Source organism: Capricornis sumatraensis, chromosome 4, assembly GCF_032405125.1.
Source record: "Capricornis sumatraensis isolate serow.1 chromosome 4, serow.2, whole genome shotgun sequence".
Taxonomy (NCBI): Eukaryota; Metazoa; Chordata; class Mammalia; order Artiodactyla; family Bovidae; genus Capricornis; species Capricornis sumatraensis.
In genome coordinates this window covers 88,777,861-88,792,998 of record NC_091072.1, presented here as the reverse complement: position 1 = coordinate 88,792,998, position 15,138 = coordinate 88,777,861, and the positions used below count along the sequence as shown (strand labels likewise).

Sequence of the window (15,138 nt, the reverse complement as noted above, 5' to 3'; positions counted from 1 at the left end):
ACTGAACTGAAGTGTTGGGTAGAGCTTACAGGACAAGCAGGTGGACAGGCAGGGGGGCCTTTTACTCACTCCCAGAGGGGCTGTGGGCAAACTGCTGGACTTCAGTGAATTTCTGTTTCCTTACCTGTAAAATGCCAATGTTGACAATACCTTTTTCAAGGGGAGTAAAGTGAGTTAATACATACAAATAATGCCTGGAACATGGCAAGCACTATGTCTGTATTTGCTGTTACAGTACAGGAGGTCTCCAACTTCAGAATGGCTAAAGGTTTTTCAACTTTACAATGGTGTGAAAGTGGTATGCATTCAGTAGAAAATATACTTGGAGTTTGAAATATAATCTTGTTCCGGGATAGTATATATTTTGTTTACAAGGGTAAACAACCAATATACTTAAAACAATTCTGTACCCAGACAACCATTCTGTCTTCTGCTTTCAGGAGTGTATTCAATATATTACATCAGATATTCAACACTTAATTCTAAAATAGGCTTTGTTGCCTAATCATAGGCTAATGTATGTGTCCCAGGGAGGTTTGAGTTATGGTAGTCAGAAGTATGATATTTGGTAGGTTAGGCGTATGGAATGCATTTTTTATTTACATTATCTAACTTATGATGGGTTTATCAGAATGTTACCCAACTGTATATCAAGGAAGATCAGTATATAGACTCCCTTCTTCTTTCAGAAACACAAAATTCCTGATAAAAATCACCTGGCAGAGGCCCAGAGCAGTGTAAATTCATGAGAACTAATTTTGAAACATAAGAATATTCATTTAAACAATGGCATCGCTGGGTGTCCCAGAGGGTGAAGAATCCACCTGCAATGTGGGAGACCTGGGTTCGATCCCTGGGTTGGGAAGATCCCTTGCAGGAGGGCATGGCAACCCACTCCAGTATTCTTGCCTGAAGAGTCACAGCAGGCCTTAGTCTATGGGGTTGCAAAAGTCAGACACGATGGAGCAGCTAAGCATAGTAAATTCCTAGGGCAAGAGCTAATTCCCTTCAAATGATTAAAAATTCTAAAACATTCCCCCTGCACTTTGTCTGGAAGTTATAAAAAAAATAGTTTTATAAAAGAATATAAGGAAGTAGCTACATTCTTATAACTATTAAGCAAGAATTTGTTACTATTGTTCAGCCGTTAATTTGTGTCCATCTGTTTGCAGTCCCAAGGACGGTAACCTGCCCAGTTCCTCTGTCCATAGAGTTTTGGCAAGAATAATAGAGTGAGTTGCCATTTCCTTCTCTAGGTAAGCAAGAATCAGTTCAGTTCAGTTCAGTCGCTCAGTCATGTCCAACTCTTTGTGACCCCATGAATCGCAGCACGCCAGGCCTCCCTGTCAATCACCAACTCCCAGAGTTCACCCAAACTCATGTGCATCGAGTCAGTAATGCCATCCCAGCCATCTCACCCTCTGTTGTCCCCTTCTCCTCCTGCCCCCAATCCCTCCCAGCATCAGGGTCTTTTCCAATGAGTCAACTCTTCGCATAGGTGGACAAAGTATTGGAGTTTCAGCCTCAGCATCAGTCCTTCCAATGAACACCCAGGACTGATTTCCTTTACAATGGACTCGTTGGATCTCCTTCCAGTCCAAGGGACACTCAAGAGTCTTCTCCAACACCACACTTCAAAAGCATCAATTCTTCGGTGCTCAGCTTTCTTCACAGTCCAACTCTCACATCCATACATGACTATTGGCAAAACCATAGCCTTGACTAGATGGACCTTTGTTGGCAAAGTAATGTCCTGTTTTTGAATATGCTGTCTAGGTTGGTCATAACTTTCCTTCCAAGGAGTAAGTGTCTTTTAATTTCATGGCTGCAATCACCATCTGCAGTGATTTTGGACCCCCCAAAAATGAAGTCTGACACTGTTCCCACTGTTTCCCCATCTATTTGCCATGAAGTAAGGGGACCAGAAGCCATGATCTTTGTTTTCTGAATGTTGAGCTTTGAGCCAACTTTTTCACTCTCCTCTTTCACTTTCATCAAGAGGCTTTTTAGTTCCTCTTCACTTTCTGCCATAAGGGTGGTGTCATCTGCATGTCTGAGGTGATTGATATTTCTCCCAGCAATCTTGATTCCAGCTTGTGCTTCTTCCAGTCTAGCGTTTCTCATGATGTACTCTGCATGTAAGTTAAATAAACAGGGTAACAATATACAAGCCTTGACGTACTCCTTTTCCTATTTGGAACCAGTCTGTTGTTCCATGTCCAGTTCTAACTGTTGCTTCCTGACCTGAATACAGATTTCTCAAGAGGCAGATCAGGTGGTCTGGTATTCTGTCTTTTTCAGAATTTTCCACAGTTGATTGTGATCCACACAGTCAAAGGCTTTGGCATAGTCAATAAAGCAGAAATAGATGTTTTTCTGTAACTCTCTTGCTTTTTCAATGATCCAACAGTGGTTGGCAATTTGATCTCTGGTTCCTCTGCCCTTTCTAAAACCAGCTTGAACATCTGGAAGTTCATGGATCACGTATTGCAGAAGCCTGGCTTGGAGAATTTTGAGCATTACTCCAGTCAAGTGTGTGCTGCTACTGCTGCTGCTAAGTCGCTTCAGTTGTGTCTGACTCTGTGCAACCCCATAGACTGCAGCCCACCAGGCTCCCGCATCCCCAGGATTCTCCAGGCAAGAACACTGGAGTGGGTTGCCATTTCCTTCTCCAATGCATGAAAGTGAAAAGTGAAAGTGAAGTCACTCAGTCATGTCTGACTCTTAGCGACCCCATGGACTGCAGCCTACCAGGCTCCTCCGTCCATGGGATTTTCCAGGCAAGAGTACTGGAATGGGGTGCCATTGCCTTCTCCCAGTCAAGTGCGTGAGATGAGTGCAATTGTGCGGTTGTTTGAGCATTCTTTGGCATTGCCTTTCTTTGGGATTGGAATGAAAACTGGCCTTTTCCAGTCCTGTGGCCACTGCTGAGTTTTCCAAATTTGCTGGCTTATTGAGTGTAGCACTTTCACAGCATCATGTTTCAGGATTTGAAATAGTGCCACTGGAATTCTATCACTTCCACTAGCTTTGCTCATAGTGATGCTTCCTAAGGCCCACTTGACTTCACATTCCAGGATGAGACTGTGGCTCAGATCATGAACTCCTATTGCCAAATTGAGACTTAAAGAAAGTAGGGAAAACCACTAGACCATTCAGGTATGACCTACATCAAATCCCTTATGATTATATAGTGGAAGTGAGAAGTAGATTTAAGGGACTAGATCTGATAGACAGAGTATCCTTTTCCTAAGGGATTCCTGCCCACAGTAGTAGATATAATGGTCATCTGAGTTAAATTCACCCATTCCAGTCCATTTTAGTTCGCTGACTCCTAGAATGTTGACAGTCACTCTTGCCATCTCCCGTTTGACCACTTCCAATTTGCCTTGATTCATGGACCTAACATTCCAGGTTCCTATGCAATATTGCTCTTTACAGCATTGGACCTTGCTTCTATCACCAGTCACATCCACAACTAGGTATTGTTTTTGCTTTGGCTCCATCCCTTCATTCTTCCTGGAGTTATTTCTCCACTTATCCCCTGTAGCATATTGGGCACCTACTGACCTGGGGAGTTCCTCTTTCAGTATCCTATCATTTTGCCTTTTCATACTGTTCATGGGGTTTTCAAGGCAAGAATATTGAAGTGGTTTGCCATTCCCTTCTCCAGTGGACCACATTCTGTCAGACCTCTCCACCATGACCCATCCATCCTGGGTGGCCCCACAGGGCATTGCTTAGTTTCATTGAGTTAGACAAGGCTGTGGTCCGTGTGATTAGATTGACTAGTTTTCTGTGATTATGGTTTCAGTGTGTCTGCCCTCTGATGCCCTCTCGCAACACCTACCATCTCACTTGGAGTGTGAAGACAATAGAGTCTGAAATGCAGTACTTGGATGCCATCTCAAAAATGACAGAATAATCTCTGTTCATTTTTCAGGACAAACCATTCAATATCACCGTGATCCAAGCCTATGCCCCAACCAGTAATGCTGAAGAAGCTGAAGTTGAAAGGTTCTATGAAAACCTACAAGACCTTTTAGAACTAACACCCCCAAAAGATGTCCTTTTCATTATAGGGGAATGGAATGCAAAAGTAGGAAGTCAAGAAACACTTGGAGTAACAGGCAAATTTGGCCTTGGAATATGAAATGAAGCAGGGCAAAGACTAATAGAGTTTTGGCAAGAGAATGCACTGGTCATAGCAAACACCCTCTTGTAAGGAGGCCTTACAAATAGCTGTTTAAAGAAGGGAAGCGAAAAGAAAAGAGAAAAGGAAAGATATTCCCATTTGAATGCAGAGTTCCAAAGAATAGTAAGGAGAGATAAGAAAGCCTTCCTCTGCAGTCAATGCAAAGAAATAGAGGAAAAGAACAGAATGGGAAAGACTAGAGATCTCCTCAAGAAAATTAGAGATACCAAGGGAACATTTCATGCAAAGAAGGGCTCAATAAAGGACATAAATGGTATGGACCTAACAGAAGCAGAAGATATTAAGAAGAGGTGGCAAGAATACACAGAAGAACTGTACAAAAAGATCTTCATGACCCAGATAATCACAATGGTGTGATCATTTACCTAGAGCCAGACAAGCAAGAATAATTGGATATAAATGGTGTTTCTGGCAGATGGAACAAGTTAAGTTTACCCACCCAGAAAGTTGAATCCTTTTACCAGTATTTGTGGGAAGACATTCTAAGGTTTTTACTTGCCTGTTTTTAACTTTAATTTTTAAATGGGGGGAAATTGCTTTACAATGTTGTGTTGGTTTCTGATGTACAACAACACAAATCAGCCATAATTATACATGTATCATCTCCCTCTTGAACTCAGAATTGCTCTTCTCCACAGAAATTTTTAGTAAAAGATGAAAGATTTATATGATAGGAAGAGAAGCAGAATATTACTTGCCTTTAATAGATAATCTTATGGGGGCTGTGGATAAAATTTGTGGCAGTTACAGAAGTTGCAGAAATATCAAGTAAGCAGTTTGCTGTTTAAAATCTCTTTCTCTTTTTTTTTTTTTTTTCCAGTCCCAAGCAAGGATGCTTTAGCCAACCATTTGGATGCTCCATTTCAAAGATATGATAAGATCAATATTTCCAAGGGACTGAGAATCATAAGTTTTATCTAAGGAGGAAGTCAGGAACATATTTGCCTGTTATCAGAAATCTAGGATAAGTACTATAATCTTTTTTATTTTCTTTAATAGTCTGTAGATTAGTTCAATATTTTTTGTGTGTGAAGTGCTGTCCCCAAATACACAAAGATCTGGACCTGGTGGGGTCTGCTTACAGAGTAAGGGACAATAAATCAAGCCTTTCAGTACATTTCCTGGACTTCTGTCAAAGCAGTTTCCTGGCTATCAATATTTACATAAGTTTTATATTTGCTGTGCGCCATTGTAGTTCTTGACATCAATATTTACAGTTTTATACTTGCTGTGTGCCATCTGTAGTTCTTGACATTTGTTCTCTGATTTTCCCCTCAATCTTGTAGAAGCAATAAAGGGCCCTTATAATGTCTTTATAAAGACAAACTTTCCTGAGACCCAGTGTGGTTAGTTAGACAAAGAAAATGTTGCCTGTTACTTCATGTCTTAGGGTCCTAACTAGTTACTGAGGCAAGCCTGACAGACAACCTGCACCTCTCAAGTGGCAAAAATGAGAAGGAATATTCTCACTGGTTACAAAAGTTCTCAGTACACACTGCTGCTGCTGCTAAGTCGCTTCAGTCGTGTCCGACTCTGTGTGACCCCATAGACAGCAGCCCACCAGGCTCCCCCATCCCCGGGATTCTCCAGGCAAGAACATTGGAGTGGGTTGCCATTTCCTTCTCCAATGCATGAAAGTGAAAAGTGAAAGTGAAGTCACTCAGTCATGTTTAACTCTTAGTGACCCCATGGACTGCAGCCCCCCAGGCTCCTCTGTCCATGGGATTTTCCAGGCAAAATTACAGGAGTGGGGTGCTATTGCCTTCTCCATCTCAGTACATAAAACAAGACAAATAGAGATTCTTGTTTTAATGCTTTTCATTCCTATAACAAATGAGAGAGACAAAGGAAAGCATGACTCTTTCTGGGAGGCTAAGAATCAATAACCATAGGTGTTGAAGAGACATGATTCAAGATCTATTTTCACAAATGTTTTTCTCCTGCCACTGTGAATTTGGAAAGGAACAGAGAAGGAGAAATTTTTATCCTCCTCTCTTGAGCGCACTACAGAGAGCTGGGAGACTGACATGGTAAGAATCCTTACCTTCTGCTGGTCTGTTGTCGATTATTCCATATCTCAACTGCAGTTTGAGGAAAGAGGAGTGTTCTAGCCTTTCCCTGTCCGTCCTCATCACCAGAAACTCTACAGGAAGAACGTGTTTCCTTTTGCCATTTTAAGGTTTTTGTTTGGGTCTCTGTAACAAAAGATTAACAAGAGAAAAGTAAACAAGTGCATTAATACGCACATCTCATATATGCTTACGAGAAATGCTAGTAGGCATAACTCAAAAAGATGGCTAGAACTTAGACTTACAGATTATCTTAACCAAAGAACAATATACTTTTAGAGTAGCAACAAGACAGAGGAAAAGAATGCTAGGCTTCAAGGCTGGCAGATTGTGGGATGATAATAAATACATTAAAAACTAATACTCAGTAAAGGTTGTTTTATTGAGTCCTTTGATGTTGTCTTGGGGCTGATAAGAGTCAAGGGTTGTTGGTGATTAATATCTGCACAAATTTATGTTCTGCTTTCAGGGAACTAGGGGGAGGGCAGAGAATTTTTCTTGGATCTGCTTCTTTTCAATCGCCTCAGCTCAAAATAATCCTTGTGCCAAAGGGGAAGATTTTTGGGCGGCATATACTGTTATTCTCCTGTAAGTTTTGCTGTTAAGTTCCTTTGCTTTACAATGACCCTTTATGTTCTAACATGGAAATGTGAAGTAGGCATTGTCAGAAAGGAGTTAGGAATGTGTTCACAGGAGCAGTTTGGTTGAACAACATGGTGTGGTGCTACACTTATCAGAACACCAGGCAGTATGTCATGTTGTTTTGTGGAAAATATATATAAAATAATTTTACGTGAAAAAGAAGACAACATAGTGAAAGCACATAAAGAAATTTAATGAAAGATTGGAGTTCTTTCTCAGTTGGATAAAATATTCATTCAGTAATCTTTTTCTTTATAGTTACTCAAATTTGTAATAAAATAGGAGAAAATTCTTCTTTGGGCTAGAGTGCTAATCCCAGTTCTTCCTGAGCAAGGTCATTAAGCAATATCATTTTATTATTTTCTTGCTGGTTAATACTAAGGATATCAGCATATTCCTTTAAACATAAGGAAGAAAACTTTGGTCAGTGGACCAAAACACAGGACCTGCTTTTCACATGTCGCCAAGGGCAGAGCCCCCAAACTAATCAGAGAAGGGGGAAGTGAAAAGATGTTAAATACCAAGTCCAGCCTGGATATCTGGCTTGTCAGTCAACATGAAGGCTGTCCTTATTCTGGGGCTTCTCCTCCTTTCTGTCACTGTTCAGGGCAAGAAATTTCAGAAGTGTGAGCTTGCCAGAACTCTGAAAAGACTTGCATTAGATGGCTCTAAGGGCGTCAGCCTGGCAAAGTGTAAGTTAACTATTCCTCCTTCCAAATAGTGAGCCAAGTGTGGAACAGATACTAATAGAGGATGAATAATAAGAAAGGAATGTTGTGTAATGGACTTTTCTTATTCTTATTTCTTTGAGGTGTTGTACATTCACAGTGGTTAAAACATCAATGGTTCCTTTAGAATCAGATGTACCAGGTGAAGGACTGAGGCATGGGAGGGTCAAATTCTGTACCATTCTAAGCATGCCAGGTACTGCTATACTCCTCTAGAGCCACTGAATTTGCCAGCTGGCATATGGAGGCTGACTATAAGATATATTTCAGAACCTGACATATGTCTGTTAAGCCCTTGGTATTTGACTCTAGCCATTTCCAGTTTGGAACTTGAGTTCTGCAAGCCTGAGTAAGGCAGTATTTTTCTCATTTGTAATGCCCCTACCATGATGTTGGACAGAGTTTTTTAAAAATTTCATTGAACTCTTAAAACAGGGACAAAAGGAACCTATTTCCCCTCAATCAATATCTGTATAAGGATCCCTGAAATGCAGTAAGAAATGACATTATTCTGACTCTAGTTGATGAATTATTTTTCATTTTCTTCCATTCAAGATGTGTCCTAAGGAAAAGTGACTGTGTATTTTAGTCCATATTTGTCAGTCATCACTGTATTTTTCAGATTGAATTCAGACAGTTCTCCTCCATAACTATTTTTAAATGAATGAGTAACTGGCTAGAAGGATGGTTGGATGGCATAGTCTTTCCTATTCTATGACTCTTTTCAAGATTCTAATTTGATATCCAAATTCAACTTTAGGTATCATAAGAAATTTTTTATTTCCTCCCAGAAAAAATACTTTAAAAAAATTTTCCCTAATAAAAGTATTTTTCCATTAGTGTATGTATATGCCGCTAATTGGGCTTTCCAGACGGCTCAGTAAAAGAAACCATCTGCTGATGCAGGAGATGCAAGAGACGTGGATTCGAGACCTGGGTTGAGAGAAGGGCGTGGCCACCCACTCCAGTATTCTTGTGTGGAAAGTCCCATGGACAGAAGAGCCTGGCCGGCTACAGTCCATGGGGTTGCAAAGAGTCGGACACCACTGACGCAACTTTGCTCACACATATACTGGTTGTGACAAAATATACTCAGTAACTCTGTTGACTTTTCTGTTCTAGGCTGAATCTTACGTGAGCAATGGGAGCAGGGGAAGGGTAATAGCAATAGAGGAAACATCTATTTTAATATTTTTTTAAATATGTTACTTGTTTCATTAGTATTAACAAATGTTTTGCTAACAAAAGAATTCTCTTAAGGGCCCTTTAACACGAAGGTGTTAAAATATTTTACAAGTAAAATACATCTTTATACTTATAAGTTGTTAGTAAAATAGAATTAAATAGAACTAATTATGCTGTGAAGTATAAGTTATGTCGTGTTGCTGTTTTTTATTAATTTTTTTTCAGGGATTTGTTTGGCCAAATGGGAAAGCAATTACAACACACGTGCTACAAACTACAATCATGGAGACAAAAGCACTGATTATGGGATATTTCAAATCAATAGCCGCTGGTGGTGTAATGATGGCAAAACCGCAAGAGCAGTTAATGCCTGTTGTATACCCTGCAGCAGTAAGACAAGATAATGTGGAGTGATGGCACAGGGCTCACCTGGTTACACCTGTTGGGTTATCTAAAAGGTTCGCTCAAGCTTTTCCATAAATATCTTATGGGAAAACTGGAATGATCCTTTAGGTCAAGGTTCAATAGAAATAATGAGTGATGTTGAGCGTTTTTTCATGTGTTTGTTAGCCATCTGTATGTCTTCTTTGGAGAAATGTCTATTTAGTTCTTTGGCCCATTTTTTGATTGGGTCATTTATTTTTCTGGAATTGAACTGCAGGAGTTGCTTGTATATTTTTGAGATTAGTTGTTTGTCAGTTGCTTCATTTGCTATTATTTTCTCCCATTCTGAAGGCTGTCTTTTCACCTTGCTTATAGTTTCCTTTGTTGTGCAGAAGCTTTTAAATTTAATTAGGTCCCATTTGTTTATTTTTGCTTTTATTTCCAGTATTCTGGGAGGTGGGTCATAGAGGATCCTGCTGTGATGTATGTCGGAGAGTGTTTTGCCTATGTTCTCCTCTAGGAGTTTTATAGTTTCTGGTCTTACGTTTAGATCTTTAATCCATTTTGAGTTTATTTTTGCGTATGGTGTTAGAAAGTGTTCTAGTTTCATTCTTTTGCAAATGGTTGACCAGTTCATTATCAGAGAAATGCAAATCAAAACCACAATGAGGTACCATTTCACACCAGTCAGAATGGCTGCGATCCAGAAATCTACAAGCAATAAATGCTGGAGAGGGTGTGGAGAAAAGGGAACCCTCTTACACTGTTGGTGGGAATGCATACTAGTACAACCACTATGGAGAACAGTGTGGAGATTCCTTAAAAAACTGGAAATGGAACTGCTTTATGACCCAGCAATCCCACTCTAGGCATAGACACCAAGGAAACCAGAATTGAAAGAGACACGTGTACCCCAATGTTCATTGCAGCACTATTTATAATAGCCAGGACATGGAAGCAACCTAGATGTCCATCAGCAGACGAATGGATAAGAAAGCTGTGGTACATATACACAATGGAGTATTACTCAGCCATTAAAAAGAATACATTTGAATCAGTTCTAATGAGGTGGATGAAACTGGAGCCTGTTATACAGTGAAGTAAGCCAGAAAGAAAAACACAAATACAGTATACTAACACATATATATGGAATTTAGAAAGATGGTAACGATATCCCTGTATGTGAGACAGCAAAAGAGACACCGATGTATAGAACAGTCTCTTGGACTCTGTGGGAGAGGGAGAGGGTGGGATGAATTGGCAGAATGGCATTGAAACATGTATACTATCATGTAAGAAACGAATCGCCAGTCCAGGTTCGATGCATGACACTGGATGCTTGGGGCTGGTGCACTGAGACGACCCAGAGGGATGGTACGGAGCGGGGGGGGGAGGGGGGTTCAGGATGGGGAACATGTGTACACCTGTGGCAGATTCATGTTGATGTATGGCAAAACCAATACAATATTGTAAAGTAATTAACCTCCAATTTAAAAAAAAGATTTAATAGAAATAAAAAGGTCTTGAGGGGCTCATCAGGGACCTAAAAAATCTCCATCTTAACTTCTAGAAGCTCTTTACTTTGCTCCTCATAATTCCTTAAGTTAGAAATTAAAGAGCTGGTATCATAAAAGTTTGCTGTTTGTTAACATACCAGAGTTTCTGGAGTGACCTATCACTTCATCATAACTGGACATATTGATGCTTTGTAAAGAACAATGCCATTCCTCCTACTTTCCTTGTTTGTGGGGGTTTAGGGATAATTTGGTTGTGTGGGAGTTTGTTTGTTTTCTTCAATGTACCCTCCTTTATTAAAAAACAAAAGTATTAGTGGTTAACCAAAAAGAGGAATAAATGTGGTCTTTTTAAAATATAACTTTTACTTTTTATTGTGAAATGTTTTAAATATTTGGAAAATTAGAATTATTAGTATAATAAACATCAATTTGCTCATCATGTACTTTTACAGTTACTTACATTTTGTCATATTTACTTCTTTTATGTATATCATATATATGGGATTGTTTGCTGAGTGATTTTAAACTGATTTAGAAACATTATGACATTTCATTTCTAAATTTTTTGGTTTGCATCTTCAAAAAATCCAGTGCCTATATAAGCATAATCATTCTAATAAGCTAATTAACAGTTTTGTGTAAATGGGGTGAAAAAAATATTCTATTGAGTTCCTTTTAAAGTAGAGATAACATATGAATCTTTACTGCATAAAATATTGAAGAAATATTGCAAAACCGATAGTTATATTTTAAATATTCAAAATCCTAATAAAAGATTAATCTTTAGAATATTATTTTGTATGCAGTTAATTTATTTTATACAAATATTTTACATTATAGAATAACCTGTGGTCATTGAATAGAAATTCTTATTACCAAGAGATGCATGAAAACTGGTAACTTTTGGTATCCATATCTTCTTTCAGAATCTACATCACTCATGTAAATGAATTAAAGCTATATTATGCACATTTGTATCCACATATGAACATGTAAGCAATGTGTTTCAACATAAAAGAAATTGTGCTAAATTTATAGCTTTACAATTTGCTCTTTATTACACAAAACTATTTTTGTTAACAAATACCAATCTTTATTATTTTTTAAGATGAATAGAGTTATACTGTGTAGATGTTCTATAATTTATCAATCCACTTCTTTTTTTAACATTTGTTTGTTTATTTTTGGCCATGTGAAGTTTTAGTTGCCACAGGCAGGATCTTCATTGTGCCATGCAGACTCTCTCTAGTTGGGATGTGCGGGCTTAGCTGCCCTGCAGCATTTGACGTCTTCCTTCCCCCACCAGGGATTGAACCAGCATCCCCTGGACTGGAAAGTACACTCTTAACCACTGGACCACCAGGGAGTCCCTCAGTCTCTCTCTCACTGTTAAGCACTTGGGCTGTTTCCATTTTCTCCTTTTATATTAACTGCTATGAAACATCTTATACACACATCTTTGGGTACATACCATGACTTTTTTAAGATAAATTTCCATTAGAATTGCTAAGTAAAAAACTCTAGACCTGTTTCTGCTTGTTTGTTTTGTTTTTCACACTGCCTAGTAAAAAGGGTGCCTTGTATCACATTAGTTAATAGTTCCTGAACATCCACTGACTTTGGTAGAGGAGAAACAGAATGCTTTATTTCATACCAAAGGAGATGGAATGAAGAAAGAGTTTCCCTCCAACATTCACACAGATACATGGACTTTTAAAAAATAATATTAGTTGTTCTTTCCTCAGCCTAAGAGAAAGCTGACTTAACCTAAACTTAAAATGAAATTTCTATGAAGATTGTTTTCATTTCTCACCACTTCTTTTTCAGATTTGCTGAACGATGACATCATCACTCAAGCTGTAGCAAGTGCAAAGAAGGTTGTCAGTGATCCACAAGGTGTTAGAGCATGGTATATTTTTTCCCCCTTTCCAGTTTTACTGAGATGTAATTAACATACAGCACTGTAAATTTTAGGGTGTACAGCATAGTGATTTGATTTATAGTCATCATGAAATGATTATCACAATAAGTTTAGTAAGCATTGATTATCTCATATGGATACAAAATTAGAAAAACAGAAGAAAAAAATTCTGTGTGGGATGAAAAGTCTTAAAATTTACTCTCAACATCCTTTATATACATATAACATATAGCTGTGTTAATTATATTTATCATGTTGTATATTGTGTTATTGTTGTTTAATTGCTAAATCCTGTCCAGTTCTTTCAGGACCCCATGTACTGTAGCCCACCAGGCTCCTCTGTCCATGGGATTTCCTATTCAAGAATACTGGAGTAGGTTGCTATTTACTTCTCCAGTGGGTCTTCCCGACCCAGGGATCAAACTTGGGTCGCCTGCACTGCAGCTGCAATCTTTTGCCACTGAGCCACCAGGGAAGGTCTGTTGTACATTACATCCCTACTATTGTCTTATAACTGGAAGTCTATAGTACCTTCCACTGCCTTTGTCCAGTTCCTCACCTCTCACCCCACCCTAGAGCCCCACTCTGGATAACCACAAATCTGACCACTCTTCTGTGAATTTCTTTGTACATTTGTGTTTGAAATATAATGGACCTACAACACTGTGTATATTAGTCTTTAGAATAAGACTAATCTTACTAGTCTTTAGTTCCTGTTATAGAGCACAGTATGTGTTAAGCACTAAAGAGGAGAGCTGATTCATCCTGCTGTTATGAGAGAAGTGAGGGAATATTTCCAAAGACCATGGTAAAACTGCAGCTTTAGATTTATGCTAAACAGTGTATTACATAGAAACAATATTTTACCAGATTCAGAATCTTACTCTTTTACTACTCAATTTTTTTAGGTAATTTCTAGAGGCTTTAAGATTCTCCATATAATACCAATACCTTGTCATATCTCAAAATTAGTTTTGGAGTTAAGTAAATGTGGACTGCACTTTGCAGTGCTGTTGTGGACTGCATAAGACTCAACATTTGTGTTCAGCATTCCGTGCCCTAGTGAAGCCTTGGGGAGATGTGAAGGCCTTGGTATACATGTCTTCAGTTAATAAATAAGCAATACTTGGGTCTGTCTGTATCTTGTATTTCATGTACTGATTAACTATTTTGTTCTCACAAAGGATATGAAGTATCTATAACACAATGAAGATATGTTTCAACCTTCTTACCATATGTTTCATCTTTTTCTACAGGGTGGCATGGAGAAACAAGTGTCAAAACCAAGATCTCAGGAGTCATGTTCAGGGTTGCAGAGTGTAACAGTGGATTTTTCACTTCAGCTCATTTTGTCTCTTTTTGATATTAAGGAAGTAATAGTTGAGTAAAAGTTTACACTACCACTCTTTAAACAAATTATGTTTTTATAGAAGCAAGAGCATGCAGTCTTTCTTCTGAGAGGCTTGATGTTTACCTCACGTGTTTATTGTTTGATATTAGGCCTACAACATTTTTCAGCTTGCTAACAGAACTAATACTGGTGAACATTTGTCTAAAATCTTCAGTATCAAATGTATCTAGTACATTCAGTTCTTAATCAAAGAAATAACCCAGACTTAATCTTGAATGATACAAGCACGCTCCAGTATTCAACAAAAATATAATGAGCATCTTTAAACAAATTGATCTTAGGCAAAGTCCCACCTGTGTAGGCATGTAAACCTTCATCCGTTCAGTTAAAAGGAGCAGAACAGTGAAAGCACGGAGTCTTAACCATGGGTGTTTGTGTTAGTCACTCAGTCATATCCACTCTTTGCAACCCCATGGACTATAGCCCGCCCAACTCCTATGTCCATGGAATTCTCCAGGCAAGAATACTGGAGTGGGTTGCCATTTCCTTCTCTAGGGCCTAACCATGGAACCACCAAGGAATTCCCCTCACCTTAAACTCATAAACATAAATTTAAATTGGGCCCTCAAGTCGGCCTAGTCATCTTAGTCACTTCTCTGCAATCCTTCTGTGTTGGTGTCCCCACTCACCAAAACGACGGTCGCTAATTATTTTTTCTTTTCCTTTTTTGACTGTTGCTATTTACCTCTCTCTTTTCAAAGTCCCAGCACATACGCCCAACCACTGGCCTTCTACACCTGCACTCAACTAGATGATCTAACCTCATTTTACACTGACAGAACAGAAGCAACTCATACAAATTTTTGCCCTCCTGGCCACCGTAATAGAGTTCGCGTCTTTCCCTGGGCCCACCTTCCCTCCCTTCCCCTTTATTGCTAGGATGAAGGGCCTCTGCTCCAGCCAGTGGCAGTGTCTCCACATGCAGTCCATCACCATGCTGCCCTGGTAAGCTGGCTTGTTACACAGAACTCTCCACGGGCTCTACGTAACCCTCCAACTGCAACATCACTCTCTGCTCCCTTTCCAGTAACACTTCTGGGGTGCGATTTCTATATTCACCCACTC

The 15,138-nt window shown here is 39.1% G+C and overlaps 1 protein-coding gene and 1 pseudogene across 1 annotated transcript; one reads left to right on the top strand and one right to left on the bottom strand.

Annotated features, from left to right (window-relative positions):
• Positions 1-4,802: 4,802 nt before the first annotated feature.
• On the bottom strand, positions 4,803-4,907 carry LOC138079456 (U5 spliceosomal RNA; annotated as a pseudogene).
• Positions 4,908-7,483: 2,576 nt separating this feature from the next.
• On the top strand, positions 7,484-13,985 carry LOC138077720 (lysozyme C, milk isozyme-like). Its single transcript, XM_068969859.1, has 4 exons — positions 7,484-7,619; positions 9,066-9,230; positions 12,569-12,650; positions 13,919-13,985. The coding sequence occupies exons 1-4, from the start codon at positions 7,484-7,486 to the stop codon at positions 13,983-13,985; spliced, it is 450 nt and encodes a 149-aa protein (XP_068825960.1).
• The last annotated feature ends 1,153 nt before the right edge of the window (positions 13,986-15,138 follow it).

What these genes read in the sequence shown, in the direction of transcription:
- LOC138077720 (XM_068969859.1), top strand. Translation starts at nt 7,484, where the DNA reads ATGAAGGCTGTCCTTATTCTGGGGCTTCTCCTCCTTTCTGTCACTGTT. An exon ending in GGGCGTCAGCCTGGCAAAGT is followed by an intron (nt 7,620 to 9,065) that starts GTAAGTTAACTA and finishes ATTTTTTTTCAG; the next exon opens with GGATTTGTTTGGCCAAATGG. An exon ending in CCACAAGGTGTTAGAGCATG is followed by an intron (nt 12,651 to 13,918) that starts GTATATTTTTTC and finishes CTTTTTCTACAG; the next exon opens with GGTGGCATGGAGAAACAAGT.